The following is a 19,017-nucleotide window of genomic DNA, read 5'->3' as shown; positions in this document are numbered from 1 at the left end:
GTTGGCAGAGACCTCTGGTGGTGCACAAAATAAATTTGCACGTCTTCAACTTCACTTGTCACTAAAAGCAACATTTACACCGTTGGATAACACAAAGATAAAACTTATCCATCTCTTAATTCATATATATTCATTTACTTATTTCTTTTCATTTTATATTGTTTTTTTCTTTTACTTGTGTTTTGACAATGCTGTGAAGCGATCATTTTCCACTGCTTTTTTTTTAATAAGACATGATATAGGAATAAAATATTTAACACACAATCTCAAACAATAAACTTTAAAGCCTCATCAGCTGTGTCCCAACTCATAGGCTTCATCTTTTTGTTATGCTATTATACATAACGTATCATGACGCTTTGCGCCCGTCCAGTTAAGAGATGGCAGCAAAGAGTATAGAAGTACTTCTTTGATGGCAGGAAAGGGTTACTTAAACGGAAGTGACGTTTCAGCGCCTGTGCTGTACTCGGAAGTGAACAAGAAGGGAGATAGAAGGACAGTGAAAGCAGCTAAAGATAGGTGAGAAGATAGGCTGAGCTGTTTCAAACTCATCTTACACCCGAGATAAACATTCCTGTCTGTACACTGTTCTTTTAGTGGAGTAATGCAGTAACGCTCGCTGTGGATGTGCTTCTGTTAGCATGCCTGCTAAAGCAAAACAGCATCGTAAAGGAGAGATTAAGCAAATAAAAAGATTATTACACATAAACATCTACAACAATAACTGCCGTCTGTAAGTCCTCAGTGTGCAGCATTTGAGGAGTCGATATTCATGCACTTTACCAAGACTGAGTGTTCAGTAAGTTACAGACATGTGATGTCTGCATGTTTACATTTCATTCTCTGGTACTTCCCTCATGGGTGTGATATGCTCTTATTGCTCAAAAAAGCTTCGTGACATCTTACCAAAGGAATTAAGGTTAACATAACGCTTAACATTCAGGTCAGCAAACTTGCTGTCACTAGCAGTGAAAGTTGTTTTGATATGAGTTACTCAAAAAATGCTGAGTTACCTCTTTAAATACTAAAAACTTTGAATTAACAAATTTGTTAATTCCACAAATTGTGAATGCATAGTATTTTTTAACACGGTTTGGTTGTAAAAATCCTCTAAGCCAATAGGTTTCATGTGTATTTGTAGAAATGCATATATTGATTGTTCACATCTGAAAATAGATGAAATGGTGACTAAAGTGTTCTTCCAGTTATTTTTCTTTGTAAGATATTGTATTGTTTTATATTATATTATAAGACTTATTGTATCTCTTCAGGATTATCAGTTCAATTCAGCTTTAAAATAATTATAAATTACTGTTATCTTCAGAAACATATATCAATGCTTAATCAATTTTGAATAGTAGATCTATAATGAAAGGTTTATATGTTTCCATATATATGAATGGGATTTTTACTTCTGGAACCCTGTGGTTGTGTTGATATTTGTGTTGGTTAGGTCTATGTATGTAAAAAGTTTTAATAGTTATTTTGTAGTGCAGAAACAGTTTGCTTATACTAGAACTTATGGTTTCAAATATAAGGACTATGTTTAGATGTGCTATTTGTAGTATGTTTACAAAGATTTTTCTTCTTATTTGCAGGGGTTCAGAATGCCGCTGTGATTTAAAAAAAAAACATGCTGGACATGCTGAAGACCCCATATTGTGTTTCATTTGTAGATATGAGACCATTGTTAAAAGCAATGCATGCATGTCTAAGTCTGCTGCCACCCTGAAACTCATGATGGATCTCTCCATGACTGTCTTAAGTGTGAAGGAGTGAACCTTTGGATATTTGAGCAAGATGGAAGAAGACATGGCTGTACTTTGGGATACAGAAGAGGAAAGCACTGGCCATGGGCCGTCCATTGTTTCTTTGGCCAGTCCATGTTATGGAAATGACAGCCATGTGACATCGTCTCAAGGACCTGAGTGTGAACATGAGACGGCCGATGATTTTGATTGTGATTTCCCTGATGAAGACTTTGATTTGGAAATAGATGAGAATGAAGAGCAAAATGGCAAAACTGAATATTTGAATCATGATCAGGTGCAAGATGGAATTTCTGAAAAAGATAAGGAGAAATGTGAAAAAGGAGGGAAAAATGAATTAGAGAATGAGTTTAGAGGCAACGGAGAGTCTAGATCCCGCAATGCTGGAACTGGTAAGAAAGGAAAGTCCAAAAAGAGTGGATTAGGGCAGGGGCCTTGCGATCCAACCCCATCATGGACATCTCCATCTTCCATGTCTCATAAATCCTTCCTTGCGTCCTCTGGGCCCAGCAGACACAAGCAGGTAAGGCGACGGAACCACCATCTGCACAATCACAGCCGTGTACGAAGGAAAAACGGGATCCAGCTGGTCATGGTGTGTCGGGATTTCCTGGCAGAATTTGTCAGCCCCTGGTGCATTTCCTGCATCCATATGGTCGTGGAACTCATCATCTCTTTGACCCACCGCTGTGGGGTTGCGGTTGAATCATCTGCACTTGCAATATACGACTTTGGAACACACATGCTTTGCAAAGTCACAGATATTCCAGGCATGACGCAAGATGTAAGGCGAGTCCTGGACTGGAGCTGGTGTTCAGGTGTAGCCTTAATGGAGGGCTTTGGCAAGTCTGCACGTTGGGCTCAACATGCTTTTCTTTCCAGTCTGAGATTTGTTTGTGCTTTACTAAGCGCTGGCTCTCAGATGATGAGGTGTATTGTGGGAAGACTTGCAGGAGAGAGAGGCAGAAAATGGTGGCTTGCCCTACAAAGCAGCAGGGTTTGGAGGAAAGTGTCAGATCTGACCATGAGGATTCATGGGTGTTTCTTTAAAAAAGGCATCATGAATGAAAGCTCAAATCCAGAGTCTCCAACCAGAGGTGCAGACAAGTGGCAACCTGGCGAGGAACTGCAGAGACTGCTGGCACTAGCCAAGGTATTGATTGGTGTTTACATAAAGATGGAAACATTAATGTCTGACCGTATGACAAGTTATTTTAAATCAGAACTATATTTTGATGTCTTTGAAAATACATGATTAGCTATGTTTTGCGAGAAAACTATCATAATTTGAATGATCTCATCTGCTGATAACACAGTTGTAGCATCTGAGCAAAACTCATTGAAAACATATAGCTTAAGTATATAGTTTATATACACACGTATATATTTCAAAGTTTACACTTTAGAAACTTTATACTTATTAAAAGTGTTATACTGTTTAAGGTGAGACACTGCAGGTGAATAGGGTATACAAACATTTTTTGTATTACAAGTTTTCTAAAATGTTAAGTTGTAATATGCAAATGAGGCATTATTTAATGAAATTAAATCTGATCATTTGCATACATTTCTAGTACAAAAATCTAAACACTGGATGAAGTCAGTTTCAAAATTCTTGTTTAATTTTTTCACATATTAAAGTCAAATATTTTTTACAGAAGGAGTTTTGGGTATCTCATTTTGTCAATCCATAATTCAGAAAATACTTAGAGGCAGAAAACTATATTTTTTTTGGGGGGGGGGGGTAAAATGTATAAAATCAAGCAAGTTATATATGAACAAATCCCTCTGTAAAAAACCTTTAGGATATAAACAAGAATAAAAATGTAAAGTCTGAAAACGGCCTTTAAAAATATGTATTGTAATTGAAATCTATTGGCACAAATAGATAAAGTGCTATAAAATAAACACTTAACGGTGTCTTTTGGACGTTTTCTTTCCACTACTCTGAAAAAACACTTAATGAAAAACCAAAAAGCCCAAAATCTCAAACTTGACAGGTGCATGAAAAAACAGTGTTTTTGCCTGCAGTGTCTCCCCTTAAAAACTAAATTCACACACAAGATATTTCACATATTAAATATAAATATATATGATGTTTAATATAGGGCTGCAACTAACGATTATTTTAATAATCGATTAATCTGTCGATTATTTTTTCGATTAATCGATGAATCGGATAAAAAAAAAACCAAGGGATTTACAACCCTTTATTCAAAAACAGAACTAAAATCTTTAGAAAGTGCACGAACATGTTGCTCCTTGAACTGTTATAATAATAATAATAATAAAATAAAAATGGACTAACACAAAAAACATACACATGTATGCTTTACATCTGCCAAATATATAGACTAAATAAACTAAAATTACTATCCGTCAAGACAGCGGCTTGCTGTGGTGTACATGCTGCATGGTTGGCATTTCCCATCAAGAAGCCTCTCAAATTAAATTCCTCAGTGCGCATTAAAAAAGTCATGTGACTTTGCACGCTGGAACGGGATAACTTGACTAACTTTCTGCTACATTCATTCTGTGTTTAGTGTCCTGCCATCAGCAGCGACCAGCTGGAAGAGTTCCGCATTCAAATGCACGCAAAACTGGCCTCAAAGCCCCAGCAAAAGTAATTACCATGAATGAGTCAAGGCAAAAATTAAGAAAATATTCGAATTACTTATTAATAAACTAGTATTTTCTGATTCAGTGTTGCAAAGATGAAATTGACGATCCTGCCATCTGCTCATTAATGCCCAATGCATCTTTATGGATTAGCTAATGAAAGAGTTTTGTTTTCGATTTTAATTATTTCGTTTTATAGTAAAATAATAATTTAAAGCTTTAGATATTGTGTTTGTGAGGCAATTACCTGGGTTTCGGTTAATTATTGTGAAGCGCTCCTGTTTAAACCAAAGATATCAAGCGTATTCTGTTTGTTTTCTTTAAGAGCACATTTTGTTGATACTGTTAGTACACACAAACTAAGGTAGACCCTTTACAGTTCCGGCCCGGGTGGTAAATTACTCTTACCTTTATGAGCAAAAAAAGAAATTCCACATTGCACTGGCGTCTCAATGTCCTGCAAAGCGCGCTTCTCTCCGCACAAACTTTGGAATTATCTTGATTGAATGATTAAACTAATATTGTGTTATGTTTTAAGTTTTTTATATCAATGGATTTTAATTTAAATCGCGATGAATTAAGCAGGCTTTAGATCTGTCTGCCGCTGTTTGCTAGGTATAACTTTAAAAAACAAAAACTTGAATTTAACAAACAAAAAGTGTTCCAAATATATCTCTAAATTAACTTTATAAACTAAAGGAACGAAAATAAATGTAATCACTTTGCTATTAAAAACAGCAGCTGTGTAATGAGGAAGAGAAAGAGAAAAAAAGACAGTCGGACTGGAAATTCAGTCGGCCAAAAATTGATGAGCTGTCGGACATTTTTACAAGGAATGTTTGTTTAATAGCCTATTTAATACTCTTAGGCTACTTTCTTAATTAAATATATTATTTCTTTGATTTATTTTAGCGTTTTTAGGCTGCTTGTTTGCTGACTGAAGTGTAGGCTATATATAAAAAAACAACGTGCCACCGTCACAGCCCTATTCAAAACTGAGACGATTTCACCTCAGCAGAGCTCCTCTTTCTCCTTACGGTTGTGGTATGTTTTCGACACATTATACAGACAGACAGTAGCTATGTTTCCATCCAAAAATGCGAATTTAACTTATGCGCACAACTGGAACATCGCATAAAACATTTGCGCATAAGGCACCGTTTCCATCCAACAAGACAAAGAGAACAAAATCGTCACTTCCTGATAAACTTGCAGTAGATTAAAAAAAAAAACTAGGAGAAGTCATGAAAATAATAATAATAATTCTCTCGTTTCCACGCTTTTATTCGCTTTTAAAAGCTTGTAAATGTCCGTAAGCATTTTACTTTCACTTTCGATTTAGCGGCAGTTCGGCGTCAATTGATTGAATGGACAACAACAAAACAGTACGACAAACTCACTTAGTCTATTTTAAACATAGAATTATTAATTTATTAACAAAAACAAATAAACAACTGTTAAATAACTTCCACAAAGTTTAATTATGAATAATAGACCTACTGAAAATTGGCAAACACGGTGGAAAAAAATAAATAAGAAACGAATGTTCTTCCAATGAGCTTCCAAAATCACCTTAGATAAACGAAAACAGTCAACAGGCCTTTTTAAAATCCAAAATACTTTTAAAACTAAATCTTTCGGCAACGTCTTGCCTTTCTCACCTTACTCCTAATGTGATAAATGAAATCGGACTCATGCCGCGGATGTGACTGTTGTTAGACACACTGCATTGAGCAGCCGCGTTTAGTTTTTAATTGTACTGTTTGTTCTCTAACTGAACTAAATGATTTTTATTTCTATAAAATAATCAAAACGACCGCAGGGCCGGTGCCGTGGTGGGCAAGTGACGAAACCGCTGAAGGGAACATTTCAGAATGACCAAAACAACATTTCTGATGCTGTGCAACAAAATGGGTCCGCTGGTTAGTCAAGTTATCCCGTTCCAGCATGCAAAGTCACATGACTTTTTTAATGCGCATGGAGGAATTTATTCGGTAAGGTGTTTCCATCGTAGTTTATGCGCATTTTTTCTTATCGGATAAAAAATTTATCCTACTCAGTTGTGCGCATAAGTTTTTTATGCGCATTTTCAGAATTTATGCGCATTTTCGCGTTTCCATTCAGAGATTTTTGTGCGCATATTCCAAAATGCGCATAAAAATAGGTGGATGGAAACACAGCTAGTGTTACAAAAACTATAGAAGTAGTTTTCTCCATCTCCACTATCCAACGACCCGTACAGCAGCTGTTTTGCGATCGAGCATTGGCTGCTGTGAAAGTACGCTAGCCAAAGTAGGCTTATCAAACATGTTTGATATAAATCGGGGCAGCATAGGCCTATATATATAATGTAGAAACGGTGCTTTATGCTCAAATGTTCCAGTTTTGCGCATAAGTTAAATTCGCATTTTTGGATGGAAACACAGCTTATGAGGTGCCGAACTCTGCTGGCATCAGAGCGGGAGAGAGACCGAATGTGTCCACTCCGCTCTGCGCTCAATTTTTTTTTTTAATATATATAATAACAACCAAATGTCTCTGCGTCGCGCGACACAACGAATCGATTATGAAATTCGTTGCCAACGCTTTTAGTAATCGATTTTTATCGATTTTATCGATTCGTTGTTGCAGCCCTAGTTTAATACATATGTGTATTGTATGATATCCTAAGTAATTACAGCCACAGTTACAATACATTACAACATGTATCTGTTCATAGTTAAGTATAATGCATTAAAACACGTAACAAAGAACTAGTTTTCAGTCTAACAAGAAATCAATGTACATTTTGAACATGTAATGCAGTATACATAAAGGCTTTAAGTAAAATGTTCCCAACAGACATTTTTTTGGGTAATCTCTTACACTTGGAGGTACATCACAATGCGGAAAAAAGATCTGTTGCTACTTCCTTTTCTTCATGACTACTTCAAGTATTGTCTGATTAATAATGCATAATGTACAGTCAGGGTTTACTTCATGATTAATTACTGACCGACTTAACTGTACTTCATCCCACTTACACACTTACTTACCAAAGTATATTCATAGACAAAATATTGATTTAGAGCCACACAGCAATATTCACGTCATTTTATGTTACAGATTATGACATTCCACTCTGAGCTATTTTCATCCATAGCACTCACAATGCTAAATCAATTTATGTGCACCTTGTTGTTGTTGTTGTTGTCAGTATAATTAATCACTTTATTAATTCACCTCTATGTGAACAAAGCAATCTAAAATCTAGCAACAGATTTCATAAATGGACATATCAAGTAGAAATATGTAGAGGTAGCTACATATCTACCTTTACTACTTGTTAGTTTTGCCGTTTTAGTTGTTCTTGCATTACTTCACAATGGTCAAGTGAATCCATTTTACAACTTAACTGGTATATGTTTGAAAACTTTTATTCGCTATTATTTTTTTCAGGACAGAATCTGAGCAAGCCTGTAATGTGTTTCTTAGTGATTTAATGTTGGATAATGTCATTTTCTAAAGACAAGTAGCAAGTCTTTGAAGTCTTTATCGATTTCTGCTCTGGTACAGATCCCTGAAGAGGAGTTGGACCCATTTAATGTTCTTGGAGTGGATATTCATGCCACAGAATCAGAACTCAAGAGAGCTTATAGACAGCTGGCAGTACAGGTGAGGTGACATAAAATCATTGCCCTAAAACAGTTATGTCTGTGTTGGATGAAAAATAGATTATGTTCTTTGTCAAGGTTTAATGTATTGTTTGTGTACAGGTTCATCCAGACAAAAACAAGCACCCAGGTGCTGGCGAGGCCTTCAAGGTGTTAAGAGCAGCATGGGATATTGTCAGTAACCCAGAGACTCGGCGAGAATATGAATTGTGAGTGCTTTTAGATAAGATTAGATAAGCATAACTTTATATGCATAACTGGCACATTTAATTAAATGTTTTTAATGAGGAAAATGCCTGCTGTTATTTTGCATTGACAATATTTCCTTGACAATTAAACACAGATTACACAGATTCTTGTTAATCTAATGCAGCACAATTGTGTTCTTTTAAACCTTTGTGCTGTGCTAAAAATCCTAAAAATTTGGTGTTCCCATTCAGAAGTGACCAGCCTTTTACAAAATATCGTAAAAATATCTCATTATGCCATATGCCATTATGCAATCTTGTTTTCAATCGTTTTGGATTAAATTCAATAAATTTAAACTACTGGTTAATTTTGGCAGTATTCACTCAAAACCTGTGCTAACTGAAAGAAAGCTGATAGTGAGAACTTGGTGTAATAAGGGATTTATAAGCCATCTTTTGTTGGCTGGTTTTTAGTTCCAGTTTTTGACAAGGAGCACCACAAGTGTAATAAGGTGGGGGAAAAAATTCCAAAAAAGTACAGAAGTTATTGAATTCTTTTAGGGAAAGTCAGGAAGTTAAGTCCAATGAAATAAACATTAACTAGCATTTTCAAAAAAAGAAAGAAATCCTCTCTGGGTCAAATAACTAATACACAACATGATGGTTAATGTCATGTAAAAATAAAATTATTAGTTATATAAATTATTTAAAACATTGTATCTTTGTATCTCATTTCACACTTATCAATTTAAAACATTTAGTAAATAGCCTATTACAACAATTAAGAAACGACAGATTAGAAATATAACATGTACATGTTTTTTTTTAAATAACTATAAGTGTCTTGTGTGTTTTTGCATTTGGGTTCTGTGTCTACAGGAAGCGTATGGCAGCTACAGAGCTTTCAAAATCAATGAATGAATTCCTGACCAAACTCCAGGATGATCTGAAAGAAGCCATGAACACAATGATGTGCACTAAATGTGAAGGCAAGCACAAGTGCGTATTACTGATCCTCATTTCAGGCTTGGCATTTTATATAAAGCTTGTTCTGCATTTCTGTGTTTATCTGAGTATCGCCTATTCCACAGGCGCTTTGAGATGGACCGTGACCCTGGTGAGGCCAGATTCTGTGCTGAATGTAGTAAGTGGCACAGTGCTGAGGAGGGAGACCTCTGGGCTGAATCTAGTATGCTGGGACTGCGCATCACATACTTCGCCTTTATGGATGGCAAAGTCTTTGACATAACTGGTAGTTTATTTGCATTCTTACTCTATAATTGCTGTGTTCATATGTTGTATGCATATGTTCAGATAACTGAGACACATGTCTATTTACACACAGAGTGGGCAGGCTGTCAACGTATAAGCATCTCTCCAGACACACATCGCGTGCCATATCACATCTCTTTTGGCTCTAAAGGTAGCAGCGGCGCCAGCCGCCACAGGTACCCACTCTGACTTTTTTATAAGTGTGTATCCTCAGACCATTATGACATCATTAGCTGTCCAATGACCATTATGACTATGTTGGTCAATCGTTTTTTTCAAAGGCCCTTTTGATATAATTGCTGTCAGATAGATTTGGAATGCTAATCAGTTTATCAATGCAGGTCACTGGGAGATTTGCACACTTCAGGCTTTAATTTCTTGAAAATAAAAAGGGTAACACTTTACAATAAGGTTCCATTTGTTAACATTAAAACATTAAAATACAGCCTCAGATACAGATTGGCTTTACATTTGATGAAACAGTTAAAACAGTTTGAAATATCAAAAAGCTGTTTATAACTTTCAGACCAGTATGGTCTGACGATGATCTATGTAACATTTGATGTAGATTAAACAAACCGTCTAGGACGACTTAAAGGGGTCATCCGGTGCCACATGCACTTTTACAAGCAGTTTGAACTGAAATGTGTGTTGGGAGTGTGTGTACACAACCACCCTAGAATGACAAAGATCCACCCAGTAGTTTTCTTTTAATTTAGTAAAACAATTTGCCTCTTCTCATATCGAGCCGTTCTCAGATGCCTGTCGTTGTGGCATAACACCGACAGAGGCCGCGAGTGAAAAGTAAACGGACAGCACTGAGGGAATGTGACCGCTGATCTATCTAAATGGGTTCATGTTTACGTGAATCATTTCTCACCATACTGCTTTATAAACGAGGGTCAGTATAAAGCTTAGCTTTGTAACGCTAGATGGTTTAGAACGGTGTCTGTTAATGATTAAGATGTAACCTTAACGCAATACCTGCAAAACTGTTTACAGCCTGCAACTGCACGAGTAAAGACTATAACACTCACATTTATGTATTTCAATATAAGGACGGGGTAAGTTATGCTAACCGATCATTTTTTGCTCGTTCAATCAGCTATGCCTCAGTAAACACACCACGTTTGTCTCTTTACCACAGTAAACGCATCGCGTTCGTCTCCACAGTAAACACACCGCGTTCGTCTCTTTACCACAGTAAACACACCGCGTTCGTCTCTTTACCACAGTAAACACACCGCGTTCTTCTCCACAGTAAACACATCGCGTTCGTCTCCACAGTAAACACATCGCGTTCGTCTCCACAGTAAACACATCGCGTTCGTCTCCACAGTAAACACACCGCGTTCGTCTCCACAGTAAACACATCGCGTTCGTCTCCACAGTAAACACACCGCGTTCGTCTCTTTACCACAGTAAACACACCGCGTTCTTCTCCACAGTAAACACATCGCGTTCGTCTCCACAGTAAACACATCGCGTTCGTCTCCACAGTAAACACATCGCGTTCGTCTCCACAGTAAACACACCGCGTTCGTCTCCACAGTAAACACACCGCGTTCGTCTCTTTACCACAGAAAACACACCGCGTTTGTCTCTTTACCAAAGTAAACACATCGCGTTCGTATCTCTCTCAGTACTCTACCCTGCCAGTACATATAAAGATAAATCAAAGTGACATTAAGTTTATTAACCATTCAGACACGTCCAGTATAAGCCGTAATTGCCGAACTTCTTTGCTGGTGTCATCTTGTTTCGGTTCCAACTCCGGTTTTTAAATTAAATTTTAAATGGATGGGGTTGTACAGTGTCTTCAAAGCCCCCCAAGTGCCATTTTCCCCCAAACTATACCCCCAACTGTTGTCTAGGCAACACCCCGTGTGCTATGTAATGACACGCCCCACAGAACTGAAGGGCGGGGTGAGCAGAGGTTCATATCATTTAAAGGGCCAGGTACTGATATCACTTGCTGAGAACAGAGGCATTTTTTACCAGGTAAAATGAGTGTTTTTTTACACTACCATAGAGAATTTTTAATCAAAGTATATTACAAACTTTTCATTTGGACCCTAAAGCATCATATTAACTTGTGGAAAATGGGCATCGGATGACCCCTTTAAAAAAAAAAGGCTTTTGAGAAAAATCAGAATAGTGGACAGACAAAAATGGATTCCAACTGGATTCTGGAGGACCCAAGGAACATAACGAGGTAAGATTCATGGCCATCAGACAAATTAATAAAATAAGAAAGCATATTTGTGAATTTTGTTATGTTTTGACCATTAGGTAGCCCAAAATGTCATAGTTTGGTTCAGGGCATGGTGCCAGTGTGACAAGTTTTTTTTTTTTTTTTTTTTTACTTTGACTAATTGATGCGCCACACAAGAGCTGTTTTAAAGACTTTTTTGCCAGCATGGTCTGAGGATAGTCTTGTTCAGTTTTCATGAAAATTGGAGCAGCGGCCTATAGGGTTGGGTCGATAGACATCACGATGCTGAGCCAGCATCGCGATCCTCCGCCCCGCCCCCGCCGCAGCAGCAACCCACTCGCGAAAAACACACACTGAATCACACTATATAGCCAGATGAAATGCATGCTTTCAATTTCCGCATCTTTACTTATTTTATTATTATTATTATGAGGAAATAATAACAAGGAAGTTGTTAGCGATCACAATATAAATAACAGTGAACTGCAAACGAATTACATGAACTAGTTCGTCTACATTAATAAATGAGGCATACAAAAACAGCAGAAAAAAACATAACTAACCGAACTTGGAACAAAAAACAAGAGAATATATATTTTTTTCCCCATCAAAATACAAACGTACAATACAAAGCCTATACATTATAAATAACAGTTTATCATTCAAATGCATTGGGAATATGGAAACACTTGGATTTGTGCCGAATTACAGAGGTACGTGAGCCCAACGCCTGCTATTTTTAGTTTCGCTTTGTTTTGGTTTCTTAACTTTATATATTTTGTTTCATTCCTGTTCTGTTCAGAATACCGTTACATTTAGATGATTCGTTTTGGAGTCAGGGTAACTAACTTATAGCTATGCTTATAGTGTTTATAATGTTAATACATAATAATATTTCGCTTGATTTGTATTATTTCTGATATTACACTTTCTCTCTAAACATTCCGCTCATTAAATGCGTTTGGAGAGAGTGGGTTAAGCAGTAAGCAATCAATGAGAGCAATTTTGAACTTAAAGCTGACTGGTCGAAAATATGTTAAGGACCAACACACATCCTCCAAATACATCTACATAAACCTGCGCTTGCTATGTCTCGTGTGCACGCATGCACTGTCACGATCTAATGCACTTGTTAATGCTGGATCTTTAAAAATCCGGCTCAAATTAAGCACTGGTGGAAACGGTAGGCTACAATTAATTAATTGGTTATGAATTAATTATTTAACAACAACCATCCTGCCCTCTCCCGGCCCCCCGCGGACGATGCCATCGTCCATCGCGATGTTTCACGTTAGACATCGTACGATGCCAAATTGGTCGACATCGCCCAACCCTAGCGGTCTAGGAGGAGTTTTAAGGAGGTTTTTCAGAAAATTCAACCTGGAAAATTTTCATGACGAATTATGCATTCAACTCTGCATGAGCCAAGGAATCATTGGAAAAAAAATATTTTCTAGTCCCAAAATTTTGGACATTTGGTGATGCAAGAGGGTTTGAGATAGAAACCCTCAATTTGCTGTGGTTAATGTTCAGACTTTCCTCTATCTGTGTGCCAAATTTCCTGCAAGTTGTACATCGGCTGCTGTAGACACTAACAATAACTCGAGGTGCCTACGTGTGTTCAGTGCTTGGCCTCTAATTAAATGCCTATGTGTTACGGTAATGACAGTCTTCATGTTAAACTTTAAATTCTGTGTCCTCTAGATCCCCCCCAGATCACGCACCAGGTGGCGGCTCACCTGCAGACCTGCAGGACTTCTTCAACCGCTTCTTCCAGGGTGGAGCTCCCAGTGACATGTCTGCTAATGGAGGATTCTTCCCAACAGGAAACCCGCCTCATCATTCTTCTGGAGCAGCTGCAGGGACTTCAACAATGTTTTCAGGATCTTCTCCACATACAGGGTTCTTTAGCCCAGGGGCTCAACGGGCTGACCCCAGCGAACACTGGACTGATGCAGGAAAGCCCCCACGCCGGCGCAAGAAAGTTCGCAAGCCATTTCAGCGCTGAGAAATGCAATATGATAAAGAGATGGAGCGCTATCTGTTGCCATGTTTTGACATGATATTGGCCAACTAGTGCAACAAAATGAGGACAAAGGACCTTTTGACCTCTGATGAGCATTTAAGTGTTGGTGCTTTGAAGCTTCCCGAAGCAGAATGAAATGGCAACATCAGATTTCGTAAAGGAGCAAGCAAAGAAGAATGCTCTTTGCTTTTTCAAGTTTGAAGTCCATTTTTTTGTTTCTGTTATCTCTTTTTTTGACACAAATTAACGTACGTTCAAGCATTTGAAATAATGTTCTTTCAGGAAACAGAAGGACTCATGCGTTATGAGTAGATTTCCTGGCGTATCTAAAGAATAGTTGACCCACTGTTAAAAAATTGTCACTGTTTACTCACCCGCATGTTGTTCCAAACCTTTATGCCTTTAATTTTTGTTTTAAATGTTCTCACAGCTTTTTTCAGTACAATGTCAAGCTCCTGGACGAACAGAAAATACCCAACATCATGAAAGTAGACCATGCGACTTGCTACATTACAAGTCATCTGAAGACTTTAGATAGCTTTGTGCGACAACCAAAGACCCAAATTTAAGCTATTTACAGATTATGTTCTCCTCCATAGCTATTAAATTTGACCCAAATTTGACATGATGGTCATGGGATACATGATAACCAGAGCTGTTAAGTATTATTGAGGTCAAACCTTTTGTAGTCCATTTCTGAGCTTCAGGGCTCCCCGCATTTTATTTTTTTCCCCACCCCAGAAGAAAAAAAAAAAACTGCATCAGAGTTTGAAACGACATGAGGAGGGTAATAATGACTTTTTTACTTTTGGGTGAAGTTTTACTTTAAAAAAGTTTCTGCTTTTGTCAAGGCTTGAAATGGTGAATCTGATGGAAAATGTTCACAATGTGGCTGAATGTTTTGTAATATATTAACACATAAGGATTAATGTATAAGTCACACACAGACCTCAGGGATGACTTTCTTTTCATCTGCTACTAGTAAGAGAACAGGAAAAAGACGTAGCTGAAATTTTCTGATGTTCCTGGGCTTATGGCATAGAGCTCATGCAATCCTGAGGAATCATTTTACCAGTTACTCAAGCAGTTCATATTAAAACAGATTTTTTTTTATTGTTTAAAATCAGTTGTTTAAGAGGGAATGACAGAATATACAAATATTTTATTCTACAAAAAAAATACACTATGGATTAATATTCTTAAAATACAACTCCTCACATGATCTGAATGGAGCTTTGAGTCTAGGAATCCAGTGGGATTCTCACATCAAATGCTCTGCCTGCTAACTGGAGGTCTTAATTGATTTGGTTTATGGTTTGTTCATGTAGCTCACCTCTAGAGCTGGAAGTGTATATTATATTTAGAGTGCGAAAAATGATACCAATCAAAATTTAAATAAGAGTTCAAGCACAAATTGACATTGGATGCATAGGTTTTTTTTATGTGAAAATCCCAGAGCCTCCCTTTAAGAGGAAGTCCTCTTGTTACTTTTGACCACTTTTTTTAATACTCAGGAATCATTTTAAGACAGTTGCTTCATTCATCCACTGGAGACATCATTTTAGGTCAACTGATTTATTAGTGTCCAAACATGACGACATTGGCCTATGGCATAATGGTCATTTTTTTTCTCTTTATTTTACAGTAGACCCAATACTTTAAGACTGCTTTCCCTCTGTACAGCTGAACATAAAACCATACTAATATACCTGTGTTCAGTTTCATGTGTTCTCAAGTTTTTGAAATGCTTTCAGGAACTTCCTGTTGTTGTACTTAAAACTCCTGATAAAAGCCCTTGTTGAACAACAGAAATCCCAAGAATAAAATCATTTAAAGAGACTCCAGAAATCAAATCAAATTGTTGTTTTGCTCTTTGTAAGTGGTCTTTCAGCCTGTGACTCTACTTTAAGTCATTTCAGATTGAAGAAGCATGAAGATAAAGATTTAATGTGGTTACAAATGATTTGGAAATTGGGCTAAATGGACTAAATGGTTGTTTTTTTCTTTACAGCAGAAACTTTCTGTTGTCAATGGCAAGTGTTATTTAATTACTATCCTCAGCTGACAATTGAAGTGGTATAATAGAAATAAAACAGACAGTTTATTATTGCACTAAACTTCTTCCTGATGTTAAAGCCTTACTGACCTTTTGAACAAAATAATAGATCTTTTTAAATTGACTTGACTAAACAACAAAAAAAGAGAAGCTCACATGTCGCTTTTGTTGTTTGATGAATGCATTTGTAAATTCATTATATATGTGACAATATTTCATTCACAAAATTATGATGGGTATTGTATTCATTAGATTCACTGTTCTTGATGAGAAATTTAAGTCTGGTTGAGGTGCTGCAGTTGACAAATGTATTTTGTGATTATATGAAGGTTTATTCCAGGCAAATGTGTCGTACAGAGTGATGTAAATGTATATGCAAAAAAATGCTTTAGATCATTCTAGATTCCAACAATCATAATGGTGATAATGTGCAGGACACTTTTTTTATGATTTGGTATGATGATGCCTCTCACTCCAACACTCCTATATTAAAGTTGATTTCTTCAAATGCTTTGCTCTTAAACATGTACAAGTGTAACATCTGTGCATTTAACTCCAGTATAAAGTACAGTATCTCACAAACGTGAATACACCCCTCACATTTCAGCAACCATTTTAGTATCTTCTCAAGGGACAATACTTGGATATATTTTAGAGTAGTCAATGTGAAGCTTGTATAGCAGTATAGATTTACTGTCCTCTGAAAATAACTCAACATACAGCCATTACTGTCAAAATAGCTGGCAACAAAAGTGAGTACACCCTAAGTGATAACAGCAGTATGTTGTCCTAATAATGTTTTTGTCTGCTTGACAGGACCATACAAAGTTGTGTATCTTGTAGTAGAGCAGTTAAAATTTGGTGCTTTAAGTACAATTCTCTCATACTGACCACTGGATGTTCAACATGGCATCTCATGGCAAAGAACTCTGATGATTTGATAATTAGAATTGTTGCTCTCCACAAAGACGGCCAAGGCTAATAGAGGTTCAGTAACACTCTGAAACCGAGTTACACTACAGTGACAGGGTCATACAGAGGTTTTCCAAGGCTTGCAAGGGTCGATCAACGAAGTTGAGCACTCGTTCTGTGCGTCAGGTGCAGAACCTGACTTCAAAAAAACATATGCATGAGTGTCATGAGGTCAGCTTGTCAGTGCTCAGACCATATACCGCACACTGCAACAAGTTGGTTTGCATGGGCGTCGTCCCAGAAGGAAGCCTCTTCTGAAGCTAGCTCACAAAAAAGCCCGCAAACAGTTTGCTGAAGACAACCTGTCCAAGAGCATGAATTACTGGAACCATGTCCTGTGGTCTGATGAGACTACATCAGTCTTGCTTACAGTGAAGCACGGTGGTGGTAGCATCATGGTCTGGGGCTGCATGAGTGCTGCTGGTACTGGGGAGCTGCAGTTCATTGAGGGAAACAAGGATTCCATTATGTACTGTACATTCTGAAGCAGAACATGATGCCTTCCCTCCAGAAACTAGGCAGAACGGCAGTTTTCCAACATGACAACGATTCCAAACACACCACCAAGATGACAACTGCCTTTCTGAGGAAGCAGAAGGTGAAGGGGTGGCCAAGTATGTCCCCAGACCTGAACCATATTAAGCACCTGTGGGGCATCCTTAAGCAGAAGGTGGAGAACCATGTTTCTAACATCCAGCAGCTCCGTGATGTCATTATAGAGGAGTGGAAGAGGATCCCAGCAACAACCTGTGCAGCTCTGGTCAATTCCATGCCCAGGATGATTAAGGCAGTGCCAGAGAACAATGGTGCTAACACAATAAATTGACACTTTGGACAGGTTCACTTTGTCACGATCCAGGCGGTGTTGAGGAGTGGAGAATGATGAAGAGAACCGGAGTAAATGAACAAAAACAGTTTATTAAAAGAAACACTGAAACTAATACAAAACAAACCAAAACACGGAGCAAGAGGAGAACATGTAACGTTAACGACGGACAGCTGGGGAGTGCTCAGACACAGACTTTATACACAGAAACATGGGCGTGGTCACAAACAAGATGACGAGGGGGAAATACAAATATGGGCAAGAACAAACCAAAAGGACTAAACCAAAAGGGGGAGAACAAGGACTAAACCAAACAGGACAAAATACTGACATTACACCCCCCTCCCCAAAAGGCGCGTCTCGCGCCATCTAACATCCATAGGGGAGGGGGGGTGGGCGCCCTGGAGACCACTAGACAGGGATACAGGAACCAAAGGATACAGGGGTGGTCTCCAGGGCGGATCAGGGAGCTCCGGAGGCCATGGCCGGGTAACCAGTCCAGGAGGCCATGGTGGGTCTGGGAGCTCAGGGGGCCATGGCCGGGTAAACAGTCCGGGAGGCCATGGCGGATCTGGGGGCTCAGGGAGCCATGGTCGAGTAAACAGTCCAGGTGGCCATGGCGGATCTGGGGGCTCAGGAAGCCATGGTCGAGTAAACAGTCCAGGTGGCCATGGCGGATCTGGGGGCTCAGAAAGCCATGGCCGAGTAAACAGTCTAGGTGGCCATGGCGGATCTGGGGGCTCAGGAAGCCATGGCCGAGTATACAGTTCAGGTGGCCATGGCCGGATAGGGGAACCTAGGGTATAGTCCACCCAGGAGAGCACGGAAGGGCGCGCAGGAGAGAGCTCCGGCTCTGGAGGGCGCGCAGGAGAGAGCTCTGGCTTTTGAGGAGCGGGCTCTGGACGGCGCTCTTGAGGAGCGGGCTCTGGACGGCGCTCTTGAGGAGCGGGCTCTGGACGACTGGACGACCCCAGCGGGGATTCAGGAGGGCTGGGCATCTCCAGCGGAGATTCTGAAGGAGCAAGCTCTGGGCGAGCGGTCACTGGAGGGCGCTCTGGCGGCGCAGTCACTGGAGGGCGCTCTGGCGGCGCAGTCACTGGAGGGCGCTCTGGCGGCGCAGTCACTGGAGGGCTGGGCGGAACCAGCGGAGACTCAGGGAGGCTGGGCGGAACCAGCGGAGACTCTGATTTGACAGTAGCCATCTTGGGTGCAGATTCAGGCTTGGCGGCCATGTTGGCCAGGGACTCAGGCTTGGCGGCCATCTTGGCCAGGGACTCAGGAACAACGGCCATCTTGGCCAGGGATTCAGGCTTGGCGGCCATCTTGGCCGGGAACTCAGGAACGGCGGCCATCTTGGCCAGGGATTCAGGCTTGGCGGCCATCTTGGCCGGGAACTCAGGAACGGCGGCCATCTTGCGTGA

The 19,017-nt window shown here is 39.1% G+C and overlaps 1 protein-coding gene across 2 annotated transcripts; it reads left to right on the top strand.

The window, feature by feature from the left end:
• Positions 1–466: 466 nt before the first annotated feature.
• On the top strand, positions 467–15,448 carry dnajc14 (DnaJ (Hsp40) homolog, subfamily C, member 14). 2 transcript variants are annotated; one of them, XM_073825659.1, is made up of 8 exons: positions 467–519; positions 1,599–2,922; positions 7,944–8,042; positions 8,144–8,250; positions 9,109–9,228; positions 9,321–9,481; positions 9,575–9,677; positions 13,421–15,448. In XM_073825659.1, exons 2-8 carry the CDS (start codon positions 1,801–1,803, stop codon positions 13,722–13,724), a joined length of 2,016 nt encoding a protein of 671 aa, XP_073681760.1. In that variant the 5' UTR covers positions 467–519; positions 1,599–1,800; the 3' UTR covers positions 13,725–15,448. The 2 variants fall into 2 exon arrangements, with proteins under 2 accessions (XP_073681760.1, XP_073681759.1); XM_073825658.1 differs by having other exon boundaries at positions 483–799.
• The last annotated feature ends 3,569 nt before the right edge of the window (positions 15,449–19,017 follow it).

Source organism: Garra rufa, chromosome 20, assembly GCF_049309525.1.
Source record: "Garra rufa chromosome 20, GarRuf1.0, whole genome shotgun sequence".
NCBI lineage: Eukaryota > Metazoa > Chordata > Actinopteri > Cypriniformes > Cyprinidae > Garra > Garra rufa.
Note: the sequence above shows the minus strand (reverse complement) of the source record. Positions and strands in the feature narration are given on the sequence as shown.